Source organism: Capra hircus, chromosome 25 (genome assembly GCF_001704415.2).
Source record: "Capra hircus breed San Clemente chromosome 25, ASM170441v1, whole genome shotgun sequence".
NCBI classification, from domain to species: domain Eukaryota; kingdom Metazoa; phylum Chordata; class Mammalia; order Artiodactyla; family Bovidae; genus Capra; species Capra hircus.
In genome coordinates, this window is record NC_030832.1 from 20997106 (window position 1) to 21021009 (window position 23904).

The window sequence follows — 23904 nt, forward strand, 5'->3', positions numbered from 1 at the left end:
CTGGATGCAGATGCTGTAACTAGTTGCGGGAGGATGAGGCACCAAGCCCATAGGGGAACATCAAGATCACAGACAGGCTGGTCCTGACTCAGTCCAGCCATTAAATCAGTGCCCACAGCCACTACCATTTGACTCTCTGTTACTAGCAAAAATCAATTCTTATTTAAGTCACTCAAATTACATTATTCTGTTACTTATAGCCAACTAAAATCTTAACAGATACAGAAGCTATTGACAAAAAAAAAAGAAAAAAAAACCAACACCTGATAGAGGGCTTCCTGTGGCTCAGCAGTAAAGAATATGCCTTCTAGTGCAGAAGACTGGAGTCTAATCCCTGGGCCAGGAAGATCCCACACGCCACATGGCAACTAAGCCTGTGAGCCACAACTACGGAGCCTATGCTCGAAAACCGGGCAACCACCACCACTGAACCTATGTGCAGCAACTACTAAAGCCGCGTGCTCTAGAGCCTGTGCTCTGCAGAGAGAAGCCGCCGCAGTGAGAAGCCCGAGCACCACAGCAAAGAGTAAGCCCTGCTTGCTGCAACTGGAGAAAAGGCTGCGTGCAGCAATGGGGCGAAAAGGCTGCGTGCAGCAACAGGGCTTCTCAGTCAAAAGTTAATTCAAAGAAAAAGAAAAAAACCTGACAGAATCTGCATCGCCTGGCGGGTTTTTTAAAAAAGGAAAAGTCAAAGTCCTTACCATGGCTTGCAGGACCTGCTATGATCTGCACCTCTTTCCTCCCTGACCTTGTCTCCGGCTTCCCACTTCCACTGCTGACCAGGACATGCCCAGGGCCTGGTCTGCCTTTGCCCTCAGCCTGAGCACTCCTCAGAGCTCATCACCATGCACAACCCTCATCCTTTAGGTCCTGAGGTTGCCCGCCCAGCTTTTCCCAGGCCACTGCCCCCTGACGCCCTCTGGGCCCCCAGCACTAACATCCTAGAGGATCTTAGTCAGAAAGGAAAGTAAAAGTGTTAGTTGCTCAATTGTGTCCAACTCTGCGACCCCATGGACTGTAGCCCACCAGGCTCTTCTGTCCATAGAATTCCCCAGGTAAGAATACAGGAGTGGATTGCCATGCTGCTCTCCAGAGAATGTTCCCAACCCAGGGATCAAACCTGGGTCTCCCACCTTGCAGGCAGATTCTTTACCACCGAGCCTCCAAGGAAGCCAGACCTTAGTCAGTTTACCTGCCAATTCTCTCTCCCTCCCTGCTTCGGCCTCCTTCCTGGCCGAATCCCCAGTGTGGACAGCACAGCACGTGGGGAGCACCCAAATATTCACTGAGTAAAAATGGAAAGAAAACGTCCTTCTTTCATTTCACGGTATTTATTAATTGCATTTTCAAGATGGAATCATTTTTAAAAATTATCTGAAAATTCCTAATAAATAATTTACCTCTAATTTACAGGCTTCTTTTTGATTATACAAATGAACCAAGTCCTTTCAAAACAAGTTCTGGCCAATCCCAGGTGGATTTTTAGAGCAAGACCATTCTGGAGAGTTCTGTGGCCCCAACACTCTTGTCAGCAGGGGCATGGGGGTCAGTAGTCCACACTCCGCATGGTGGCCACCGTGGTGGCAAGGCGACGGGGCAGGCCTTTGCTGACCTGTCTGTAGTCCTCGGGCTTGGCCTTCAAGAGCATCACGATGTTCTGGAGGGTGCGGGACGGCTGCAGGCCCAGGGCGTCCATCACGTTGATCAGGTAGTCTGTGGGGTGGGAGCAGACGGACACAGACCAACAGACTCAGCACCAAGTGGATGAGCCCCAAGGGCCTCCCCGTAGTAAGAAACAAGACGCACCCCCAAGCTCCCTGATGCTGGCTGCCAGGTCTGCTCTCAGCCCGCCGGCCTTCACTGAGGCGTTTTACAGGACGGTCAAATATGACTGTGAGCTCGGCCCAGGCCCAGGTCTGCTGCTGCTGCTGCTAAATCACTTCAGTCGTGTCCGACTCTGTGCAACCCCACAGACGGCAGCCCACCAGGCTCCCCTGTCCCTGGGATTCTCCAGGCAAGAATACTGGAGTGGGCTGCCATTTCCTTCTCCATTCTAAATAAATGAAGGAGTTGCCAACATCGCCACCACACACTCATCTCTGCAGCCCGATCAGCCGACCTCAGCTGAAGCTCTATACTGAGAACTCCTGGGTTCCCAGCCCTGCTCCCCAGTGGCCCCCACTGACCACATGGAAAATCCAAGGGGTCAGGAGACAGAGGGTTTATCTAAGCAGCTCCCAAAGACCCCCCAGCAGAGCCCCTACAGGGGGGATGCAAATGGTGCTGGGGGCAATCCCTGGTGTAATGTGGTTCCCACAACTTCCAGATATAACCCCCAGGCCCAGTCGATGAGAGTCTCCAAGAGAGGGGTGTGAGGGGCCTGTCCTGAAAAGGAGCACCCCCCATCCTAGCTGGCAGGTGAGCTCAGGCAGCACAGGCAGAGTGGAGGAGAAAACGGGGTTTCCAAGGTCGGGGTGACCTCAGTGACTCCTTTGCCCTCTCGTGTCTCCGCTTCCACCTGTGGAGGCAGTCAGTACCCTCGGTAGCATAGCTCAGGGGGTGAAGAGGGACAAGGACCGTGAACACGTCCCATGTGATGCAGGTGGTCAATGGCTGGGCGTTCTTTCCCTTCGTCCTTCCTGGGCAGCGCGGCCAGCCCTCTCCATCTCCTCCCTCTCTTCCTGCTCCCAGGGGCTGGGAAACACATCACCTAGCAAGTTCCTCCCTACTTTCTGATCACTGCCCGCGTCAATCTCTCCTCCCTGACTAGGCTGGAGCTCCAGCGTGGCTCTGTTTCCCCTGTCTTCTTTCCGAGACCCGGCTCAGGGCACAGCCTGTAGTTGGTGCCTGCTCTGTCCTGGATGCCTGACCCCACATTCCCCTCAGACAAGCCACTTCCCAGGAAGGGCACCACCAACCCGTCAGGCACCTGCCTCCGGCCCATGTGCACCCATAAAACTGTGGGCTCCCCTCGACTGCAGGCCAGGACCTGCAAAGTGGCAGCCCATGATCTACCACAACTTCTGTCCAGACAGCAAGAGTGCTTTTGTTTCAGTGTTTAACTTTGTGTCTTTAAGGTGTCTGTGTGCTGCCACAGACCTCACCGCTCCCTATTGTGTTACCACCGGGCAGCTTCCTGGGCCCTAAGCCCACACTCACTCCCTCCTGGTGGAAGCTCAGTGAGCACAGGAACTGTCCAGACCACTCTGGTTCTATCCTATCTCCTAGCACGATGGCTGCTATGCAACAGATGCTCAGTCACTGCTGAGCGAGTGAAGAGGTGGATCTGGATGGGAGCTGAACAGTGGGGGCAGACGACATGTGGACAAGTGAACTCTAGGGGCCACCCCCAAATCTCACTCGATAGTTCTGCCGGTTTTCCTCTCAGTGCTCCCGCCTGTACTAACAGGGACCACTGATGAACACGGGAACCTCTTCATCTCTCCTCTGAACATGTGCCTGTGAGATGACGACAGCTGGCCACTGCTCTGTAACTGCTGAGAGCTGACCATGAATGAGCATAGCGAGGGGAGTCATGCAGCTGGGATCGAGGCCTGGCTCCGTCGCTCACTGCCCCATGACCTGGAGGAAAGCATCTCACTTCTATTTCTGCTTCGGCAAAACCAGAGGCTGGCTTGCCCCTGTGCTCACTTGGGTCAAAGCCCTGGCTGGGTCCCCAGGCTGCTACTCTTCAAGGCTCCCAACACCCCCTCCCCTGACCATTCCAAAAGCTGCCTCCACCAAAAGAGCCGGCAAGTCAATAGAATGATACCAAGAAGGTGGGGAGATGCTCTGACCGCCTGCCTGCAGCTCCCCAACCTCAGAGCACCTCCCACTGGGTGGCATCACCTCCAGGGACGTGTGCCAGCAGGAGGAGATGGGTACACGCCCCTGGACCTGGGAATCAGGCAGGTACTCGGGTGGAGACGGTGGGGTGACCCTGGTGGGGTGGCCTTGTGACGCAAGTGCTCTGTGCCCCCGTTTCCTTATCAGAGCGCTGAAGGCAGGAGCGCCGACCTCACAGGGGAGTTTTGAAGATTGCGTAAGACAATGGGAGCGAGAGCTTGGCTCAGGACCTGCGTGCCTGCCTGTAGTGAGCACTTAATCAATGTCGGTTTGGATGATGATTATATGGATGAGCAGAAGGCAAGGCAGGGCAGGGCAGCATCACACCAGTCTGCCTCACCCATCTCACCCTGTCTCGCCAAGGCGCCCCTGAACGGCTCTCGGCCCTGGCAGCTATGAGAATCCCCGGGGACATCTGGCAAACTACTGGTGCCCAGGCTTCCACCCAGACTTGTCATGTCAGAACCTCTAGGGGCGGGGACTGGAGAATCCACATTTTTAACAAAGCTGCCTAGACCAACCCCGAGCTGAAGCTGAGAGGAGACCTGGGACAACCTTCCTGGAGAGCTGGCCCTCCCCCATCCGCTGCAGGGACCCACCGATGTCAGTGGCCAGCTGCTTGGTGGAGTGTGGGGTGAGCTCGGGAATCTGCAGGATGGCGTCACAGTAGGTCTGCATCGTGGCTCTGGCGATGGAGCCCAGCCAGTTGTCGGCCATGTTGTCCAGCTCGGGCAGCTCATCCCCTGGAGAGGGAAAGACGGTCGTCACCAAAGAAACAGAGCCTGGTCAGGAAAAACTGCCCACTGACAGCTTGCACAGGTTTCCTTGGTAGCTCAGACAGTAAAGAATCCGCAGGCAATGCAGGAGATCCAGGTTTGATCCCAGGGTCGGGAAGATCCCCTGGAGAAGGAAATGGTAACCCACTCTAGTATTCCTGCCTGGAGAATCCCATGGACAGAGGAGCCTGATGGGTGGCAGTCCATGGGGTTGCAAACAGTCAGACACGACTGAGTGACTAACACGTTCACTCTCACCAGCTTGTACAGGACTGTCCTGGGTGACCAGGGCCATGTTAGGTGCCGCACGTATACACAAAGCTATGGTCTCGGTGGGCAACACAGGAAACAGAAGACAGTTACATCTTAGGTCAACTGGTACTGACTTAGTCTAAGGAGGATTCAGAAGAGAGAGCAGTCAGGTGAGGTGGGACAACCTTAGCGGTCTCAAAGTCTGGGGGCCGATGCAGCCACACAGGCCAGGAGGAGTTCTGCACCTCCCCATCAGATGGCCTGCCCAGAGCCTGACTAGCAGACCAGGAGCTGACCGCCCTGTCTGTAACCCAGGTCAGAGGGAGTGGGGGAGCCTCCTAGGGCCCAGCACTCACCCCTGGGCAGCACGTGCCTCCTCTGCCCAGAATCATGACTCCACGGCAGCTCCAGCTGCCTCCAAAGATCTCCCAATTCCCTGTGGCCAAAGCAGGTACCTCCACCGGGGAAGAGGACCGTGACATGGGGAGCCTGCAACCTTCTTGCAGGTGTCTGCTCCAGCCCACTGGGCAGGACCCTTGCACACATCACTTCACAGTTCCTGAAGTTCAATTTCCTCACGGGAGATTTTTAAATCTCCCTCCTACTTATCATGTATCTAAGCCTCTAGCCCGTCAGGCTCCTCTGTCCGTGGAATTCTCCAGGCCAGAATACGGGAGTGGATAGCCATTCCCTTCTTCAGGGGATCTTCCTGCCCCAGGGATGGAACCCAGGTCGCCCGCATTTACCGTCTGAGCCACCAGGAAAGCCCGTATCTAAGCCAAAAAGTTCCTATTGGCTGTTTAACCATCTGCTTCATAAAACTTTCACTGTTAAAATGCTGGAAAAGAATATGAAGAAGAATTTATATACATGTGTAACTGAATTAGTTTGCTGTAAATGAGAAACTAACACAACACTGTAAATCAACTGTATTCAATAAAATCTTTAAAAAAGAAAAAACAGGAAGACTGGAATGCTAGTTCATTGGGTAATTCTTCCCAATTTTTTGTATGCTTGAATATTTTCATAATAACATATTGAATGAAAGACTAAAAACAAAAAATTACCCAGGTCGGCTTCGTTTTTTTTGTTATGGTTTCAACCATTATTACAATGTTATTTCATGGCGGGAAGGTTTTTTTTTCCTTCTTAACAATATTCAACCCAGAGCCTAGCACATGGTAAACAATTAATAAACATGTAAGTGAGTGAATGGAAACCACCATATACTCACTATATCTCTATATCTGTATCCGCTGCTGCTGCTGCTAAGTCACGTCAGTCGTGTCCGACTCTGTGCAACCCCATAGACGGCAGCCCACCAGGCTCCCCCGTCCCTGGGATTCTCCAGGCAAGAACACTGGAGTGGGTTGCCATTTCCTTCTCCAATGCATTAAAGTGAAAAGTGAAAGGGAAGTCGCTCAGTCATGTCCGACTCTTTGCGACCCCATGGACTGCAGCCCACCGGGCTCCTCTGTCCATGGGATTTTCCAGGCAGGAGTACTGGAGTGGGGTGCCATCGCCTTCTCCATATGTATCTGCAGTGAAACAATAAGCTATTATGCTCTTCCTGATGTAGGGCAACAGACGATAAATGCAGCACTACATTCTCTTGCCAAAGAATGTGAACCTGAATTTAATCCTTATCAGTAAAAGATACAAAATGAAGTATTTCTAAATGAAATAACATGATGCCTGGGATTTGATTTACATAATCTAGCAAAAAATGTAAGCAGAATATATGAAACAAGAAGCAGCCGTTCTTAAACCCATGGGATAAGTGTCTGGGGTTTCACTGTACTAGTCTCATGACTTGGGTGTGTGTGTGGAAAATTCCATGAAAAATAGTGAAAAAAAAAATTTTTTTTAAGGTTGTCCTTTTTTTGTTTTATATTGGGAGCATTTTAAAACCAAGCACTTATTTACTTTCGGTGGTGCTTTGTCTCTGTTGCTGCACGAGCTTTCTCCATTCGCAGGTAGCAGGGTCTACTCTCAAGGTGCGATGCTAGGACGTCTCACTGCAGTGGCCTCTCTTGTTGAGGAGCACAGGCTCTAGGGCACACAGGCTTCAGCAGCTGTGGCACATGGGCTCAACTGCCCTGAGGCATGTGGGATCTTCCTGGATCAGGAGTCCAACCAGCATCCTTTGCATTGCAAGGCAGATTCTTAACCACTAGACCACCAGGGAAGCCCCTACCATTTTTCTTTCAACTTAAAAAGCATATTAGTGGATTGCCCTGGTGGTCCAGTGGTTAAGACTCTGCCTGCCCATATAGGGGACACAGTCTGATCCCTGATCTGGGAAGATTCCACATGCCACAGGGCAACTAAGCCTGTGCGCGCTCTAGAGCCTGCGCTCTGCAAGAAGCCCCCTCAATGAGAAGCTAGAGCACTGCAGCCAGAGAGTAGCCCCTGCTCACTGCAACTAGAGAAAGCCCACAGGCAGCAACAAAGACGCTGTGCAGACAGAAATAATAAAATTTTTTTAATTAAAAAATAAAAGGGGAAGGCAACAAGAGATCTTCCTCTTAAAAAAAAAAGTATATTAGCCATTAGCATTAGATGAAAATAAAAATCACTTAGAGCCCTTGGATCAAGATGGTGACACACGAAGACCCTGAACTCACCTCTTCCCCCACTCTGGAGAGGCAGAGATACAGCCTCACCAAAACCCCCACACAGCAGGGAGGGATCTCATGGACAGAGCCCCTCCCTGAGGAGCGAAGGGTCTGTCTGTGCCTCACATCCGGCGCCCCGACCCTGGGACCTGCACCAGTCAGATGAGGTCCCCAAAACATCCAGCTCTGAAACCAGTGGGACCCAGGGGTGCTGTGGGGATCTGAGATACCCCTGTTGAGGAGCTTGAACACAGAGACTCATCCTGGAAACCAGAGCAAAGGCAGCAGTTTGAGAGGTGACCAGATTATACATGAAGGAAATTCAGCTGCTAGTCTTAAAACTTCAGCCAGAGGCACGGGGAATATCCCAGGGTTATCCTGGGGCGGGAGAGGTGCCGGAAAACGCCATTCTGCATTCTCCCCCTCCCTCGGGGCACAGAGGGGCATTCGAGACACGGCTTCCTGAAAGCTGAGGGTGTGGGCCCCCCCATGCTCTCCTTCTGCACCACTAAAAGCAGGTGTGCCCTGCCCCCCGCACTCTTTCCCAACCCTGGTTCCCCACAGGGAACGCCTCACCTGACTCTGATGACCAGAGGGGCTGATGCTCCTGGGCCCTGCAGGACCATGGCAATCAGAAAGTCATTTTAACATTCTAACTTTTTTTTTTTCTACTGTTTCAGTATAATTTTATTAGCAGTTATTACATCAAAATTCACATTTATAGGATCCAAAGGACTGTCTTAGAAAGTATATGTAATTAGAGTTTAACAGCAAGATAGAACATATTCTCATTATAGCACAGCCCTTAAAGAGTCAAGGATAACACGGAGAATTAAGTACATTTCTTGATAGACACAGAAATGAAGTCTGTATGCACAGTGTCACTTAAAAACAAAGTTCCATGGACGTATATACTAAGTCTATGGATGTGAATTTCAGTGGCAAATATCACTGACTTCCAAACAACTGACACCAAAGGGATGTCCAATCAAACACAAGCACGGTGGCTTTCATTCAATGTAAAGCAATGATAACTCTATAGAGACCTTGACTCCTTCAGCCTTGTAATAAGCTTTTATGCTGTGACACTAATACAAAACACATCAACTGTAAGGCGTAGACTTTGACGCATTATGACAAAAAACCTTTTTCTATAAGAAAACACTGAGTTTTTTCCTCAGAACATGCTGAACATTTTTCTATCAGAAAATGCTGTGGTATTCTGGGCAAGATACCACACCCAGGATACCACACAGGAGACTGTAACACAACCGGTCTGCATGAGAAAAAGGCCCATTTAATTGTCCTGAAGCTTCAATCTGCGGCACTGGCCTTAGGTTTGCCACACACCTATGGGCTACAGAGGTGTCCTCTGGGAAAGCAGGCAGGGAGACATCACTCTTGCCCCTCCCCTTGGCTTCACCCCTGCTCACTGGTGCCTCCCAGAAGGAGCTTGCACACTCCTCTGAAGTCCCTATTCTTGAAGCTGTCACCCACAAGACACCTCCAGACCAAATCTTCCAGTCTGGAGGGCAGCAGGGTCCATGACTGCAGCCCCTGCATACTTTAAAAGCTGTTACCTGCGGATCTGGCTTCCAATCAGCCTGAATCTGGGCACTCAATGTAACCACCCCCTTAGGAACAGACAGGTCTTGGCACATCCTGGGGCCCATCAAGAAACAAACCAGGCTTCCTGGACAATCACAGAGGTTCAAGACACAACTGAGAGCTAACGTGAAGCTGAGTGATAAGGTTCGTTTCCTACACAAGGCCATTCCTTCAAGCCTGGGAGAGGGGGCTCTTTCGCTTGTTACACAGAGGCCAACACAAAGAGTCAAGCAAAATGCGGAAACAGACGAATAGTTTCCAAATGAAAGAAAGAGACTGAACCTGAGCAAAATGCCTTAATGAAACAGACATAAGTCATCTACCTGAAAAAGAGTTCAAACTCATGGTCGTAAAGATGGTCACCCAGCTTGGGCAAAGAATGGATGAACGGTGAGAATATCAACAAAAAGAGAGAAAAATATAAGAAAGTATCAAACAGAAATAATAGAGCTCAAGAATATGAGCTGAAAAATACATCAGTTCAACAGCAGACTAGATGAATCAGAAGGGTGAATCACTGACCTGGAAGACAGAGTGGAACTCATGCAAACAGATCAGCAAAGAGAAAGAAGAATTTTAAAAAGTGAGGATAACTTAGGAGACTTATTGGACAACATCGAGCAGAATAACGTTTGCATTATAGGGGTCCCAGAAGAAGAGAGAAATGAGCAGAAAATTTATTTGAAGAATTAATGGCTGAAAACTTCCCTAACCTGAGGAAGGAAACAGAAATCAAGATCCAGGACACAGAGTTCCAAACAAGATGAACCCAAAGAGAACCACACCAACAGACTTTATAAGTGAGGTCTCAAAAGTCAAAGAGAATCTTAAATGCAATAGGGGGAGAAAACACAAAACGTTGCTATATGCAAGGAAACCCCGTAAGATGATCAGCTAATTTTTTTTTTAATCAGCTGATATTTCAACAGAAACTCTTCAGGTCAGGGGGACTGGCATGTTATATTCAAAGTGCTGAAAGGAAAAAACTTCCAACCAAGAACAGTCTATCACTCAGGTTATCATTCAGAACTGAAAGAGAGATAGTTTTCAAGACAAGTAACAGTTAAAGGAGTTCATCACTACTAAATCAGCCTTGTAAGAAATATTAAAGGGTCTTCTTTAAGCTGAAAAGAAAAGGTACTAACTAATAACAAGAAAACATGAAAATAAAAATCTCTCTGATAAAAGGTAAATATATGGTTAAGGCAGTAGATGCTAGTATGAAAGTTAAAACACAAAAGAGGTAAAATTAACTAAAAAAATTAGTCAAGGGATACTCAAAAAGATATATGACATAAAAAATTTAATGTGATGGGGGAGGTAAAAATGTAGAGTTTTTCAAAATGCATTCAAGTTTAAGTTTCTACCAATTTAAAAATATACTGAAGTATGTGTGTGTGAGACTATTATATGTGAACCTCATGGCAACCACAAAGCGAAAACCTACAGTAGATACACAAAAGACAATTAGAAAGGAATTGAAACATAATACTAAAGAAATTCATCAAACCACCATGGAAGAGAGTTTGGTTCATATTCTGCCCGCTCTATATTCAATACTTTTACATGCAAACATGTATGCAGAAACAGACAAGGTGGGGTATTTTCAGAACAGAAATAATACTGTATGAATCATTTTGTATCTGCTTTTTTGTCTTAACAATAACAGATCTTTTCTGTCTTAACAATATATAAAATCCATATTTTTGAAGACCTTATCTCTAGGTACAAACAGTTCTACCTCTCATAAAGAAAATCAAAAGGAATTTTTCAACATTATGGATACATCACAATATACTTATCTACTCCCTGAGTAATAGACATTTGGGTTTTCTAATTCTGTCCAATGAACCGCCTCATATGCACCTCTGTGGGCACATAAACATGGATTCCTCTAGCATGGGCATGCAGAAGAAGAGCTGCTGGATCAAAAAGGATGGGTGTCCTTTAGCTGTTGATGGAAATCACCCTCCAGACAACCTTTATCAATTTATACTCCTAGGGTCTAATCTTTGGTTCTCTTCTTTACAAGTCATGAGATAGATCATACATGTGGTAGAACATATTAAAAAAACTACATGTCTTACAGAACAACCATTAAACCAATGCCAGTGCAACCACGTCTATGCTCAAGACAGAGGCCCCTGCCAGGGCCTGAAATCCCCCCATGCCTCTCCAGTCACACGTAGCAGGATCCCAGGTGCCATGATCTGCATCCCCCAGCAAGCCTTCGAGCTGTGGCTGTTCACATGCTGCCTCACCTCTCTGGCGCGATAATATGTTTGTGAGAATCATCCATGTCAGTATGTAGCTTGTTCACCTTTAATACTGCACACTATTCCATTCCATGACTGCACCATACTGTAGGTGTCCACTGACTGTCGATGGATATTCGGTTTGTGGCTTCTGGCCTGTGGCTATTACCAAGTCACCACAAATATCCTCACAGATATGTATGGGGGCGCCTGTTGAAGAGGTTCTAGGATATACATCTAGGAGTAAACCTGACAGGCTGAGGGTATGCACACTGTCACTCCTATTAGAAAATGCCAAACTGTTCTCAAAGTGGATAGACCGACTGATAGTGGTGGTGAGTGTTCTCCAGTCTTTTCTTTTCTGGCCTCACCATAGAGCTTAACAGACCTTAGTTCCCTGACCAGGGATCGAACCAATATCCTCAGCAGTGAAAGTGCAGAGTCCTAACCACTGGATAGCCAGGGAAGTCCCCTAGTCTTTTCTTCTTGCATTTATATACACAGAAGTTTTTTTTTTAATGGACTCATACTGCATACTGCATTAAATATTTTTGTAATCTCAAAAATGACAGAATGACCTCTGTTCATTGCCAAGCAAACCATTCAATATCACAGTAATCCAAGTCTATGCCCCAACCACTAATGCAGAAGCTGAAGTTGAATGGTTTTATGCTAACCCTACAAAACATTCTAGAATTAACACCAAAAAAAGATATCCTTTTCATCACAGGGGACTGGAATGTAAAAGAAGGAAGTCAAGAGATACCTGGAGTGACAGCCAAGTTTGGCCTTGGAGTACAAAATGAAGGGCAAAGGCTAACACAGTGTTGCCAAGAGAACAAAATGGTCATAGCAAACATCCTTTTCCAACAACACAAGAGACGACTCTACATGTGGACATCACCAGATGGTTAATACTGAAATCAGATTGATTATATTCTTTGCAGTTGAAGACAGAGAAGCTCTATACAGTCAGCAACAACAAGATTGGGAGCTGACTGTGGCACAGATCAGTTCAGTTCAGTTCAGTCGCTCAGTCATGTCCGACTCTTTGCGACCCCATGAATCGCAGCACGCCAGGCCTCCCTATTCATCACCATCTACCGGAGTTCACTCAGACTCATGTCCATCAAGTCCGTGATGCCATCCAGCCATCTCATCCTCGGTCGTCCCCTTCTCCTCCTGCCCCCAATCCCTCCCAGCATCAGAGTCTTTTCCAATGAGTCAACTCTTTGCATGAGGTGGCCAAAGTACTGGAGTTTCAGCTTTAGCATCATTCCTTCCAAAGAAATCCCAGGGTTGATCTCCTTCAGAATGGACTGGTTGGATCTCCTTGCAGTCCAAGGGACTCTCAAGAGTCTTCTCCAACACCACACTTCAAAAGCATCAATTCTTTGGCACTCAGCCTTCTTCACAGTCCAACTCTCACATCCATACATGACCACTGGAAAAACCATAGCCTTGACTAGATGGACCTTAGTCAGCAAAGTAATGTCTCTGCTTTTAAATATGCTATCTAGGTTGGTCATAACTTTTCTTCCAAGGAGTAAGCATCTTTTAATTTCATGGCTGCAGTCACCATCTGCAGTGGTTCTGGAGCCCACAAAAGTAAAGTCTGACACTGTTTCCATTGTTTCCCCATCTATTTCCCATGAAGTGATGGGACTGGATGCCATGATCTTCGTTTTCTGAATGTTGAGCTTTAGGCCAACTTTTTCGCTCTCCTCTTTCACTCTCAAGAGGCTTTTTAGTTCCTCTTCACTTTCTGCCATAGGGGTGGTGTCATATGCATATCTGAGGTTATTGATATTTCTCCCAGCAACCTTGATTCCAGCTTGTGTTTCTTCCAGTCCAGCGTTCCTCATGATGTACTCTGCATATAAGTTAAATAAGCAGGGTGACAATATACAGCCTTGACGTACTCCTTTTCCTGTTTGGAACCAGTCTGTTGTTCCATGTCCAGTTCTGAGTGTTGCTTCCTGACCTGCATACAGATTTCTCAAGAGGCAGTTCAGGTGGTCTGGTATTCCCATCTCTTTCAGAATTTTCCACAGTTTACTGTGATCCACACAGTCAAAGGCTTTGGCATAGTCAATAAAGCAGAAATAGATGTTTTTCTGGAACTCTCTTGCTTTTTCCATGATCCAGCGGATGTTGGCAAATTGATCTCTGGTTCCTCTGCCTTTTCTAAAACCAGCTTGAACGTCAGGGAGTTCACAGTTCACGTATTGCTGAAGCTTGGCTTGGAGAATTTTGAGCATTACTTTACTAGCATGTGAGATGAGTGCAATTGTGCGGTAGTTTGAGCATTCTTTGGCATTGCCTTTCTTTGGAATTGGAATGAAAACTGACCTTTTCCAATCCTTTGGCCACTGCTGAGTTTTTCAAATTTGCTGGCATATTGAGTGGCTCAGATCATGAACTCCTTATTGCCAAATTCAGACTTAAATTGAATAAAGTAGGGAAGACCACTAGACCATTCAGGTATGACCTAAATCAAATCCCTTATGATTATACAGTGGAAGTGACAAATAGATTCAAGGGATCTGATAGAGTGCCTGAAGAACTATGGACAGAGGTTCATGACCTTATACAGGAGGCAGTGATCAAGACCACCCCCAATAAAAAGAAAAGCAAAAAGGCAAAATGGTTGTCTGAGGAGGCCTTACAAATAGCTGAGAAAAGAAGAGAAGTGAAAGGCAAAGTAGAAAAGGAAAGATATACCCATCTGAATGCAGAGTTCCAAAGAATAGCAAGGAGAGATAAGAAAGCCTTCCTTAGTGATCAGTGCAAAGAAATAGAGGAAGACAATAGAATGGGAAAGACTAGAGATCTCTTCAAGAAAATCAGAGATACCAAGGGAACTTTTCATGCAAAGATGGGCACAATAAATGACAAAGCGTAGGGACCTAACAGATGCAGAAGATATTAAGGAGAGGTGGCAAAAATACACAGAAGAATTATACAAAGAAGATCTTCATGACTCAGATAACCATGATGGTGTGATCACTCACCTAGGCCAGACATCCTGGAATGTGAAGTCAAGTGGGCCTTAGGAAGCATCACTACGAACACAACTAGTGGAGGAGACAAATTCCAGCTGAGCTATTTCAAATCCTGAAAGATGACACTGTGAAGTGCTGCACTCAATATGCCAGCAAACTTGGAACACTCAGCAGTGGCCACAGGACTGGCAAAGGTCAGTTTTCATTCCAGTCCCAAAGAAAGGCAGTGTCAAAGACTATTCAAATACTGCACAATTGCACTCATCTCACACACTAGCAAAGTTATGCTGAAAATTCTCCCAGTGAGACTTCAGCAGTACGTGAACTAAGAACTTCCAGATGTTCAAGCTGGATTTAGAAAAGGCAGAGGAACCAGAGATCAAATTGCCAACATCCGTCGGATCACTGAAAAAGCAAGAGAGCTCCAGAAAAACACCTACTTCTGCTTTATTGACTATGCCAAAGCCTTTGACTGTGCGGATCACAACAAACTATGGAAAATTCTTAGAGAGATGGCAATACCAGACCACCTTACCTGCTTCCTGAGACATCTGTGTGTAGCTCAAGAAGCAACAGTTAGAACTGGACATGGAACAACAGACTAGTTCCATATCAGGAAAGGAGTACGTCAAGGCTGTATACTGTCACTGTTTATTTAACTTATATGCAGAGTACATCATGTGAAATGCCAGGCTGGATGAAGCACAAGCTGGAATCAAGATTGCTGGGAGAATTATCAATAACCTCAGATATGCAGATGACACCATCCTTATGCCAGAAAGAGAAGAGGAACTGAAGAGCTTCTTGATGAAAGTGAAAGAGGAGAGTGAACAAGCTGGCTTAAAGCTCAACATTCAGAAAACTAAGATCATGGCATCCGGTCCCATCACTTCATGGCAAATAGATGGGGAAACAATGGAAACAGTGACAGATTATTTTTGGGGGGCTCCAGAACCACTGCAGATGGTGACTGCAGCCATGAAATTAAAAGACACTTGCTCCTTGGGAGAAAAGCTATGACCAACCTAGACAGCATATTAAAAAGCAGAGACATTACTTTGCCGACAAAGGTCCACATGCTCCCAGCTATGGTTTTTCCAGTAGTCATGGATGGATGTGAGCGTTGGATCATAAAGAAAGCTGAGAGCCAAAGAATTGATGCTTTACACTGTGGTGTTGGAGAAGACTCTTGAGACTCTCTTGGACTCCAAGGAGATCAGTCAATCCTAAAGGAAATCAGTCCTGAATATTCATTGGAAGGACTGATGCTGAAGCTGAAGTTCCAATACTTTGGCCACCTGATTCAAAGAACTGACTCACTGGAAAAGACCCTGATGCTGGGAAAGATGGAAGGCAGGAGGAGAAGCAGACGACAGAGGATGAGATGGTTGGATGGCATCACCGACTCAATGGACATGAGTTTGAGCAAGCTCCGGGAGTTGGTGATGGACAGAAAAGCCTGGCATGCTACAGTCCATGGGGTTGCAAAGAGTTGGACACAACTGAGAGACTGAACTGAACTGAATGTGTTAACGATTGTATAGCATTTAGTTATATGGATATACCAAAAAATTTCTAATCAAAATTTCTACAGTTTCACATTTATTTTTCTTTCTGATGCTTTGCTTTTATAAACAATGCTGGGACACACATTCATAGCGTTATACTCGTGATTATTTTATTAGCACACTTATATAGCAGAATTCCTGATCTAAAAGGTATACACATTTCTAAGGCCTTTGACCTTATGTCAAATAGTCCTTCAGGAATTCAAACTGTACAATTTAAACTGTTTTCCTCCACCTTGCCAAATATTAAATAAACGCTTAAAATATGTGGATATAAATGCAGTCAATTTGATAAGTTATAAAATATGAACTATGTTACTTTCATTGCAGCTCTTTGAGAATTACTGAGGTTAAACATTTCTTTATATGTTTTAGCTTATTTGAATGCCTTCAGGTTATTTACTTATTTTTCTGTGGGTGTTCACTTTTTTCTTACTGATTCATAAGAACTTTTATAAAATGAGGATATTAACCATCATCTATCATATATCTTGCTATTTTTTCCAGCTTACCATTTATATTTTTTACAATTTCTTTCATTTCAAAGTCTTCTCTTCCTTATCCCTAAGATTAATTAATACTCACTGACAGATTAGCTTAGCAGGTTTCACATTTTAAATCTGAGTTTTAAACAGAATTATTCTTTTTTTCAAAAACTGTATGAGTATCAGGGACTTCCCTGGCGGTCCAATGGTTAAGATGCCACGCTTCCACTGCAAGGAGCCTGGTCAGGGAACTGAGCTATGTCAGGTGGTGTAGCCAAAAAATTATATGAGTATCATCAATATTTAGAATCCTATGAAACTTACAGATTTTATTTGTATTACTTTTACAAACAGTTTGTGGAAATTTGACAACAATCCTGATTCCCTGTGGGATAAAAAGCTTGCTGTATTGATTCAGTCAAATGCACTGATTATTCGGAACAATTTCTCTTTTCTCATTAATCTTTCTGTGAAAGCCTAAATGAGAGGTACGGGGTTTTCTCAGTACTCATGTAGTTTTACCATTACATGTCTATCAGCTTCTTCTTTATATACATTGGTGCTGCGCTACTGGACACACTAGGGTACCTGGCTAGTACAGGTCCACTATGGAATCCACCTGTTACCCACATAAAGAATCATTTAGTCCTAGTTATTATCTTCCAATTTGATTCAACTTCTTCTAACAGTGATGCAGTCATCTTTTTTTTTAATCTGTATTTTTTTTAAATCTGTATGAGATCCCTTTTAGCAACCCTTAATTTATAATCTTTCAATGTGATTTTATTTTCAGTGTGGTGCCTTTTCTTGAGCTGCTGAATCCTTTATACACCAAGTGATTCTTTTTTTCTGTCTGTTCAGCCTTAAAGAGGGAGGCCTATCGTGCCCAATTTAGAGATAAGATGATTTTTGATCAGAGAGTACGTGACCCCTGTTCAAATCTGTCAGGCCAAGATAATGAGGAAAAGGAAACGTGTCCATGTGTTGTATTTTTACCTTGTCAATTTATAGACCCAGGAGCCTTGGGGAGTTGGGAGCTTGCTGCAGTCAGAGGCAATTGGACAGGAAATGCAAACCTCTGTGCTGGAGAGTTTATTTTTGTTCTGACAAGAACTGTTCTCACAAGGGTCCACTTTACTCCGCAGGTGGCCCACAGAGAGGGGGAGCAGAGAGAGTGCATCTAGCAAACGCCTCGCCCCGTGAGCTCCCTTCTGTCATCGGTGAGTGCCTATGAGCCCAGGCCCACCTGCCACCACCTTCCCACACCTTCCCACTGAGGGCACTGGGGGCATTCACCCAGGGACACCCTGCACAGTGAGCCTTCCCTTACCCACTCCATCCTGCAGAAGTCCCTCGGCAGGTACAATAAGAGAACCCCAATCTGTCCCAGTCACTCCTGCGCACTCTGACACCTATTTCACTGGGAGTGTGGAGGACATGGTGTGATGCAGGTGAGGCTGCGAGGAGCCTGTGATCACATCCCAGCCCGTGGCTCCCTGTCCCGCACGTCTCTCTCACCTTGCTCAGGAGGAAATGGCAGCTTCCCGGCATGCAAGGCCAGCTCTAAGGCTGAGTCCTCCTGAGTCACAAACGGCTCCAGGTTCAGGGGGAGGGACATGATATACTGCCCGATCTGAAACAAAAGAGAGCACGGTCAGCCCGGCGCTGACGCATGCGTGTAGCAACTGCATGCAGGGCGTTCATGTGAAGGCCAACGGTGGGCAGACGAAACTGCGCGAGACCTGCCGGCAGCCCCAGGCCTGATCTGCCCAGTGTGTGGTAATATGGGTTAGGCAACGTCTGAAAAATAAGAGCACTGCCAGTCTGCATGCAGACCATAGATTTCATCCTTCTCACTAATGGCCTCAATATTTCTGGAATGCATTCAATGTGAGCTCTACCTCAAATGAGTAATGGATTACCAGAGTGCTTTGTAAAACTTAAAGCGCTTGTGTAAATATGTTATTATTATTGTTCATGGATGAAAAAAACCGGTAAGATGCTAATGTCAACAAGTGCATGGTCAAGCAAGAATTTCAATCGTGTCTTCTGGATTTGGATCTGCGTCTGTTCCTTCCAGGTTACTGAAACGGGTGAAGGAAGAAATTTTGTTGGGGGAGGGGGGAAAAAAAAGCAGTTTATAAGTTAATTTGGAGGGGAAATTGTGTGTTTTCATAATACAAACTCTAGAAAACCTTCTTGGTTGGTGAGGAATCGCAAAGGTAGGGTTACAAGACATTAGAGATGAGCCATAAAGTAACTCAGGGTTAGTCATGTGTGTGTCATCATGGATACATTTTAGACACCTATTTCTATTACAACTCACAATTGTTTAGTACAAAGTAAAGGTACGCATAAGATATGTTTCGTTCCAAAATGAAATTGATTTTCAGGTTATGACAATGTGATACATATTTTCTTAAAAAAGCACTGGAGCCTGTTGCTTTTTTTTTTTGTCTTCATATCGATTCTATACATTCATTCCCACTTAAGAGTTGATACTGATTCTGCCAGCTAACGTCCCAGGACTATCTGAGAAAGATCTTCTCAGTCTGGCCTTACATACGCTCATACTGTGGCAGGTGTCCAGAAGTTAAGGCAGACTCCCAAGAGCTACCAGCCCAGATTAACGCCTTCATTTCCGAATATTTAATGCAGCCCATTGTGCGAATAAGAAATTGTTAGTTTGGTGTCCTTTTAAAGAGGTCCATACACAGATGGTAAAATAAATGAAACCAGCACCTTTTCCTTTCATTTACTTACCACAATCTTTCATTCAAATTGGACAAGTGGTCGCGTACCTTGCTGATAACCACAACCACTGTACACTACAGCTTGAAATGGCAACAAAGTCATCATTTTCCCCCAAGGCTGGAGGAAGAGAAGGATGCTGACTTTTGGGTTAGAATTTCTTCGTTTCAGTTCCACTCAGCCAGTGCTTCCTGAATACCTACTATGTGCAGAGATCACAGGCGTATTCTTGCATTTGGTACCTCTTTCACCTGTAGCCAGTTTTACTTGAAATAAAGAATCGTCATCATTATGCCTTGCATCTATGCTGTTTCATTTTTTCCGAGGATGTTCTGTTTCATCCCCTCATAATGCTCACACAGTTCTGTGTGGGTGAGGGCACCCACCAACACGGCAAAGTGTCAGGTACAAATTTTCAACCATCTGACACCTCGAACTTCAATTAATGGGCCTCAGATTGTGGGGATCACTGTGATTCCTAGAGAGATTCCATGACACCAGGTTTCTCTTGGGAGTTCTACATTTATTTTTTAGAATTCAATGTGGGAAAAGATGTTTCTCATCAGACCTCTAGAGGTTTGTCTACTGTTCTCACATATTCAATAAATACTCTCCAATATCCTGTCTAGGTAAGCACAGTGACTCAGGAAACATGAAACCCTCTCTGGCCGGAGGACCAGGGTTTGAGTTCTGGCTCTCCCACTGTGTGACGTTGGGCACCTTACTTTACCAGCCGGGGCCTTGGTTTCATCATCTCTGAAATGAGGGTGATCTCACACTTACTTCAAAGGGCTGTGGCAAGGATGAAATTAATCCTGTGTGAGACACACATACAGCATCCTGGCATCCTAAGAGAGCGGCTGCCGGATAAATGGCTTCCCCGCCCCACTCCCATCCCCCAGAGCCTCGCTGCTGCTGATGTGAAAACATGGCTGCCACCAACCAGCTCGCTAAGTTGTTGTGAAGATAAACCTTGGCCTAGGACTTCCCTGGTGGTCTGGTGGTTAAGAATCCGCCGGCCAATGCAGGGCAACACTGGTTCGATCCCCAGTCTGGGAAGATCCCACATGCCTCAGGGCACCTCACCCTGTGCTCCTCGACTACTGAAGCCCTCACACCCCAGAGCCTGTGCTCCACCACAGGCGAAGCCACTGCATCTAGAGAAAGCCCAAGCACAGCAACAAAGATCCAGCAGGACCAAAAAGGATAGCTACATGATTTTTAGAAAGTCAATCTGAAAACCTTCCGAGTCCCTTCTGGAAAGCAACATCATTTCTGGAATCAATTTACAGTGCAACACACAAGTCTGGAGAAGGAAATGGCAACCCACTCCAGTATTCTTGCCCGGAGAATCCCACGGACAGAGGAGCCTGGCAGGCTACCGTCCATGGGGTCGCGAAAGTTGGACATGACTTAGCAGCTAAACCACCACCGCCACACAAATCTCAATCCTAAAAATGAGAGTCTTCTCGTTGGCTGTAAAGACTGCTCACATTTTCTGGCTCCCTCAGTCCAGGATATTGGATAATGCCCTGAAAACAGGAAAACAACTGCCTTGTGCACAGTGACACTGCTCAGTGAAGAGTGTGGAAGGTCATTCTCTTTGCTACTCACCAGTGCGATCACACAGGCTTCCTCTAACTGTGCCGTGTTTACTTTTAAAATTCTTTCCCATCTTTTCAGTAGTCATGACTTACAAAGGGGTGGGTCCTAAAGTGAATGCTCATGGCAGAGATCACCCACCTCAAAATCACCCCTGAAAAAATCACAGAACTCTCCCAGAGTGTGGGGAAGACATGACTGGGATCTGCTGCTCCCGGATGGTATTTCTTAGGTTTGCTTACATTTAAAAACAACGGAGCTGTGTTGCATACAGGGTTATCGTTACCATCTTTCTAAATTCCATACATACGCGTTAGTACCTGTATGCGAGACAGCAAAAGAGACACAGATATATAGAACAGTCTTTTGGACTCTGTGGGAGAGGGAGAGGGTGGGATGATTTGGGAGAATGGCATTGAAACATGTATAATATCATATATGAAACGGAAAAAAAAAATAAAAGCAACTGGTGTATACTTCGATTAAAAAAATTAAAAAAAAATAAAACTTTTTCAGATTTAACTATTAAAAAAAAAACAAACAATGGAGCTGGACTGCAGGAAGGGCAATGAAAGGAGAGGCCACGTGCAGATGTCTGGGAGACAATCAGCTCCCAAGGGTGAAAGATGAAGGGGCAAAGGCCTTGAGGAGCCCCGGTACCCCTGCAAGGCTCACTCTGCTCTTTGTTAACATTAAGCCTGTATAACTAAAATTCTTGTAGAGATTTACTTGAAAGTGAAAGTATTAAGTCGCTCAGTTGTGTCCGACTCTTTGCAACCCCATGGACAGGCTCCTGTGTCCATGGAATTCTCCAAGCAAGAATACTGGAGTGGGTAGCCATTCCGTCCTCCAGGGGATCTTCTCAACCAAGGGATCAAACCTAGGTCTTCCATACTGCAGGCAGATTCTTCACCGTCTGAGCCACCAGGGAAGAGATGTACCTGCTGCTATGAAATTAAACATGAGCACACGGGCCTGGTATAAGGTAGGTGCTCACAACATGTTTCTTTGGATTTGAACTCAGAACTACAATACACTGTTCTTCCGAAAAGTCATGAAGAATTTGACCACCATGCTTCCCATCTTCCCAAGTTCTGAATCTCCTACTGCAATGGTCTCCCACATCTTTGATCCAGGGACCAGTTTCATGGAAGACAACTTTTCCATGGCTGGGGTTTGGGGATAATTCAGGTGCATTACATTTACTGTGTACTTTTCTCCTATTATTACTACATCAGCTCTACCTCAGATCATTAAGCACTAGATCCTAAAGGTTGGGGACCCCTGTCCTACTGGACTCACACTTTGAAGCCCTCAGGTTTTGGCTACATCTCACATTGAGAGGGATGGGGCAGGGGCAGGAATGTGTTAGGCTCCAAAATCCACATGTGTTTCATCAGCTGACTTAAGGAAGTCAGCTGCATTTCCTTAAACTCCTGGCTATGGATGGAGACTGTCCCAAAGCACAGGTCCAGACAGCACCAGGGCGGCCAGGACCACTGCACCTGGAAGGGTCAGACAAGAAGTGGTCTCAGATGCTGTGATCACAGAGCGAAGTGTGCAGAGGCTCTTACGTTGCTGATGTACTCGAGCGGGGTGAGACTGAAGGTGGGCAGGTCATCGGTCAGGGTTTCTCCAATGCCAGCAGTGTTCCAGCTCTAAAGGAGGAAGGAGAGGAAGCAGTCAGGGTCCCAGCGCCCAGGCAGCACGGGAAAGCACACGAAGAACGCGGCACCCACCGCAGGCGCTGCCTCTGCTCAGAGCCGGCCTCTGGAGTCATCGCCACGCGGTAGAGCAGGGGTTTCTCCTCCTCCCGTCATCACGGGGAAGCCCGCCACAGAGGAGGCAATCCTTTCTTTCTCTCTGCATCCTTTCTGATCCATAAAAATCTACAAAGCAGGAAGTCCCACCTTCTCAGCTCAACTATTCAATGGGAACCGACACTCTCTGTTCACCTTTCTTGGAAGGTGAGAGAAAGAGCTGGTTATTCTTGTTCTGGGTTTCTCTGCCGGGCACAGGTAGCCTCACTAACTCTGGGGTCGTCAGCCTGCACTCTGTAGAGACCAGGACTCCCCTCTAAAATCCTCTCCAGAGACCATATCTGAGTCAGAAGCCCTGTCCGGTTACAGGAATATCCAAACCATGTTCACCAACACTGCTGCCACTAAGGTAAAACTGCTGCTTTTGATCCACCTGCTTCCTGGATCTAGGTCTCAGCTGACTCAGAACTCAGTGGGAAAGGGATGAGAAGGATGCTCCAGACCCCACCGGCAGCCCCTCTGTCCTCTCCTGAACCCCCGTCTGGAGACCTGCAGTACTGACATGTCTCCTTTTGGCATTTTAGTGGAACCACGACATCACTGTGGAGCCTTCCTGGGCTCCTCTACAGAGTCAGGCCAGTTACCGGTACACACATGGTTACAGAGGTCAGCCCGGCACACCTTCACACAGAAGTCTAGTTTCTTAATTCTTACCCAAGCCACCCTAGAGCCAGCCTGGAAAGCAAGGCCCTTGCTGGCTGGACTCCTGGAGGGACTCCTGAGGTCACATGGTAGCTGCTCTCTGCAGCCACCTGAGACCGATCTGGTTGCTTGATCCTTTAAGTAGCTTTCCGGGAATGGTGTGACCATGTCCGCCCCTGGGCTCCCAGCCCAGGCCAAGCTGCAGCCCTTCTCCCCACACTCTTGAGCACCAACTCAACTCTTAATTTGCTTGCTCTAAACAAAGTCTTTTCTTCCCCAGCCCTGCCCCTACAGTTTTCTAAACTTCTTGTTCTTTTCTGAGGGAATCCTTTCATTTCAAAATATCCTACTTTTTTTTCAATTAACTCCCCCTCACAGGGAGGGACACAAGGATCAGACACACACACTGAGTGCTTGTCCTGTGCCAGGCTTTGAAGGGAGAGACAAAGAAATGGTTCTTGCTCTCCCTAGGGAACCGAGACCCCCTGACACATTCCTAGCCTAGACCCCCAACCCCTACCCCTACACACACACACACACACACACACACACACACACACACACACACACACACCCCGAGACCCCCTGACACATTCCTAGCCTAGACCCCCAACCCCTACCCCTACACACACACACACACACACACACACACACACACACAGAGGCTTCCACTTCA

General features: G+C 46.6%; 1 protein-coding gene across 2 annotated transcripts in view; it reads right to left on the reverse strand.

The window, feature by feature from the left end:
- COG7 (component of oligomeric golgi complex 7) overlaps nt 1313-23904 on the reverse strand; it is an 88972-nt gene continuing 66380 nt past the window's right edge. For both annotated transcript variants that reach the window (XM_005697603.3, XM_013974910.2), the window contains exons 14-17: nt 22341-22424; nt 17932-18046; nt 4446-4589; nt 1313-1713 (exon numbers count right to left, since the gene is read on the reverse strand). In XM_005697603.3, the coding sequence (XP_005697660.1) occupies nt 1547-1713; nt 4446-4589; nt 17932-18046; nt 22341-22424 (510 nt within the window). In that variant the 3' untranslated portion in view covers nt 1313-1546. The remainder of the gene's footprint in view (nt 1714-4445; nt 4590-17931; nt 18047-22340; nt 22425-23904) is intronic.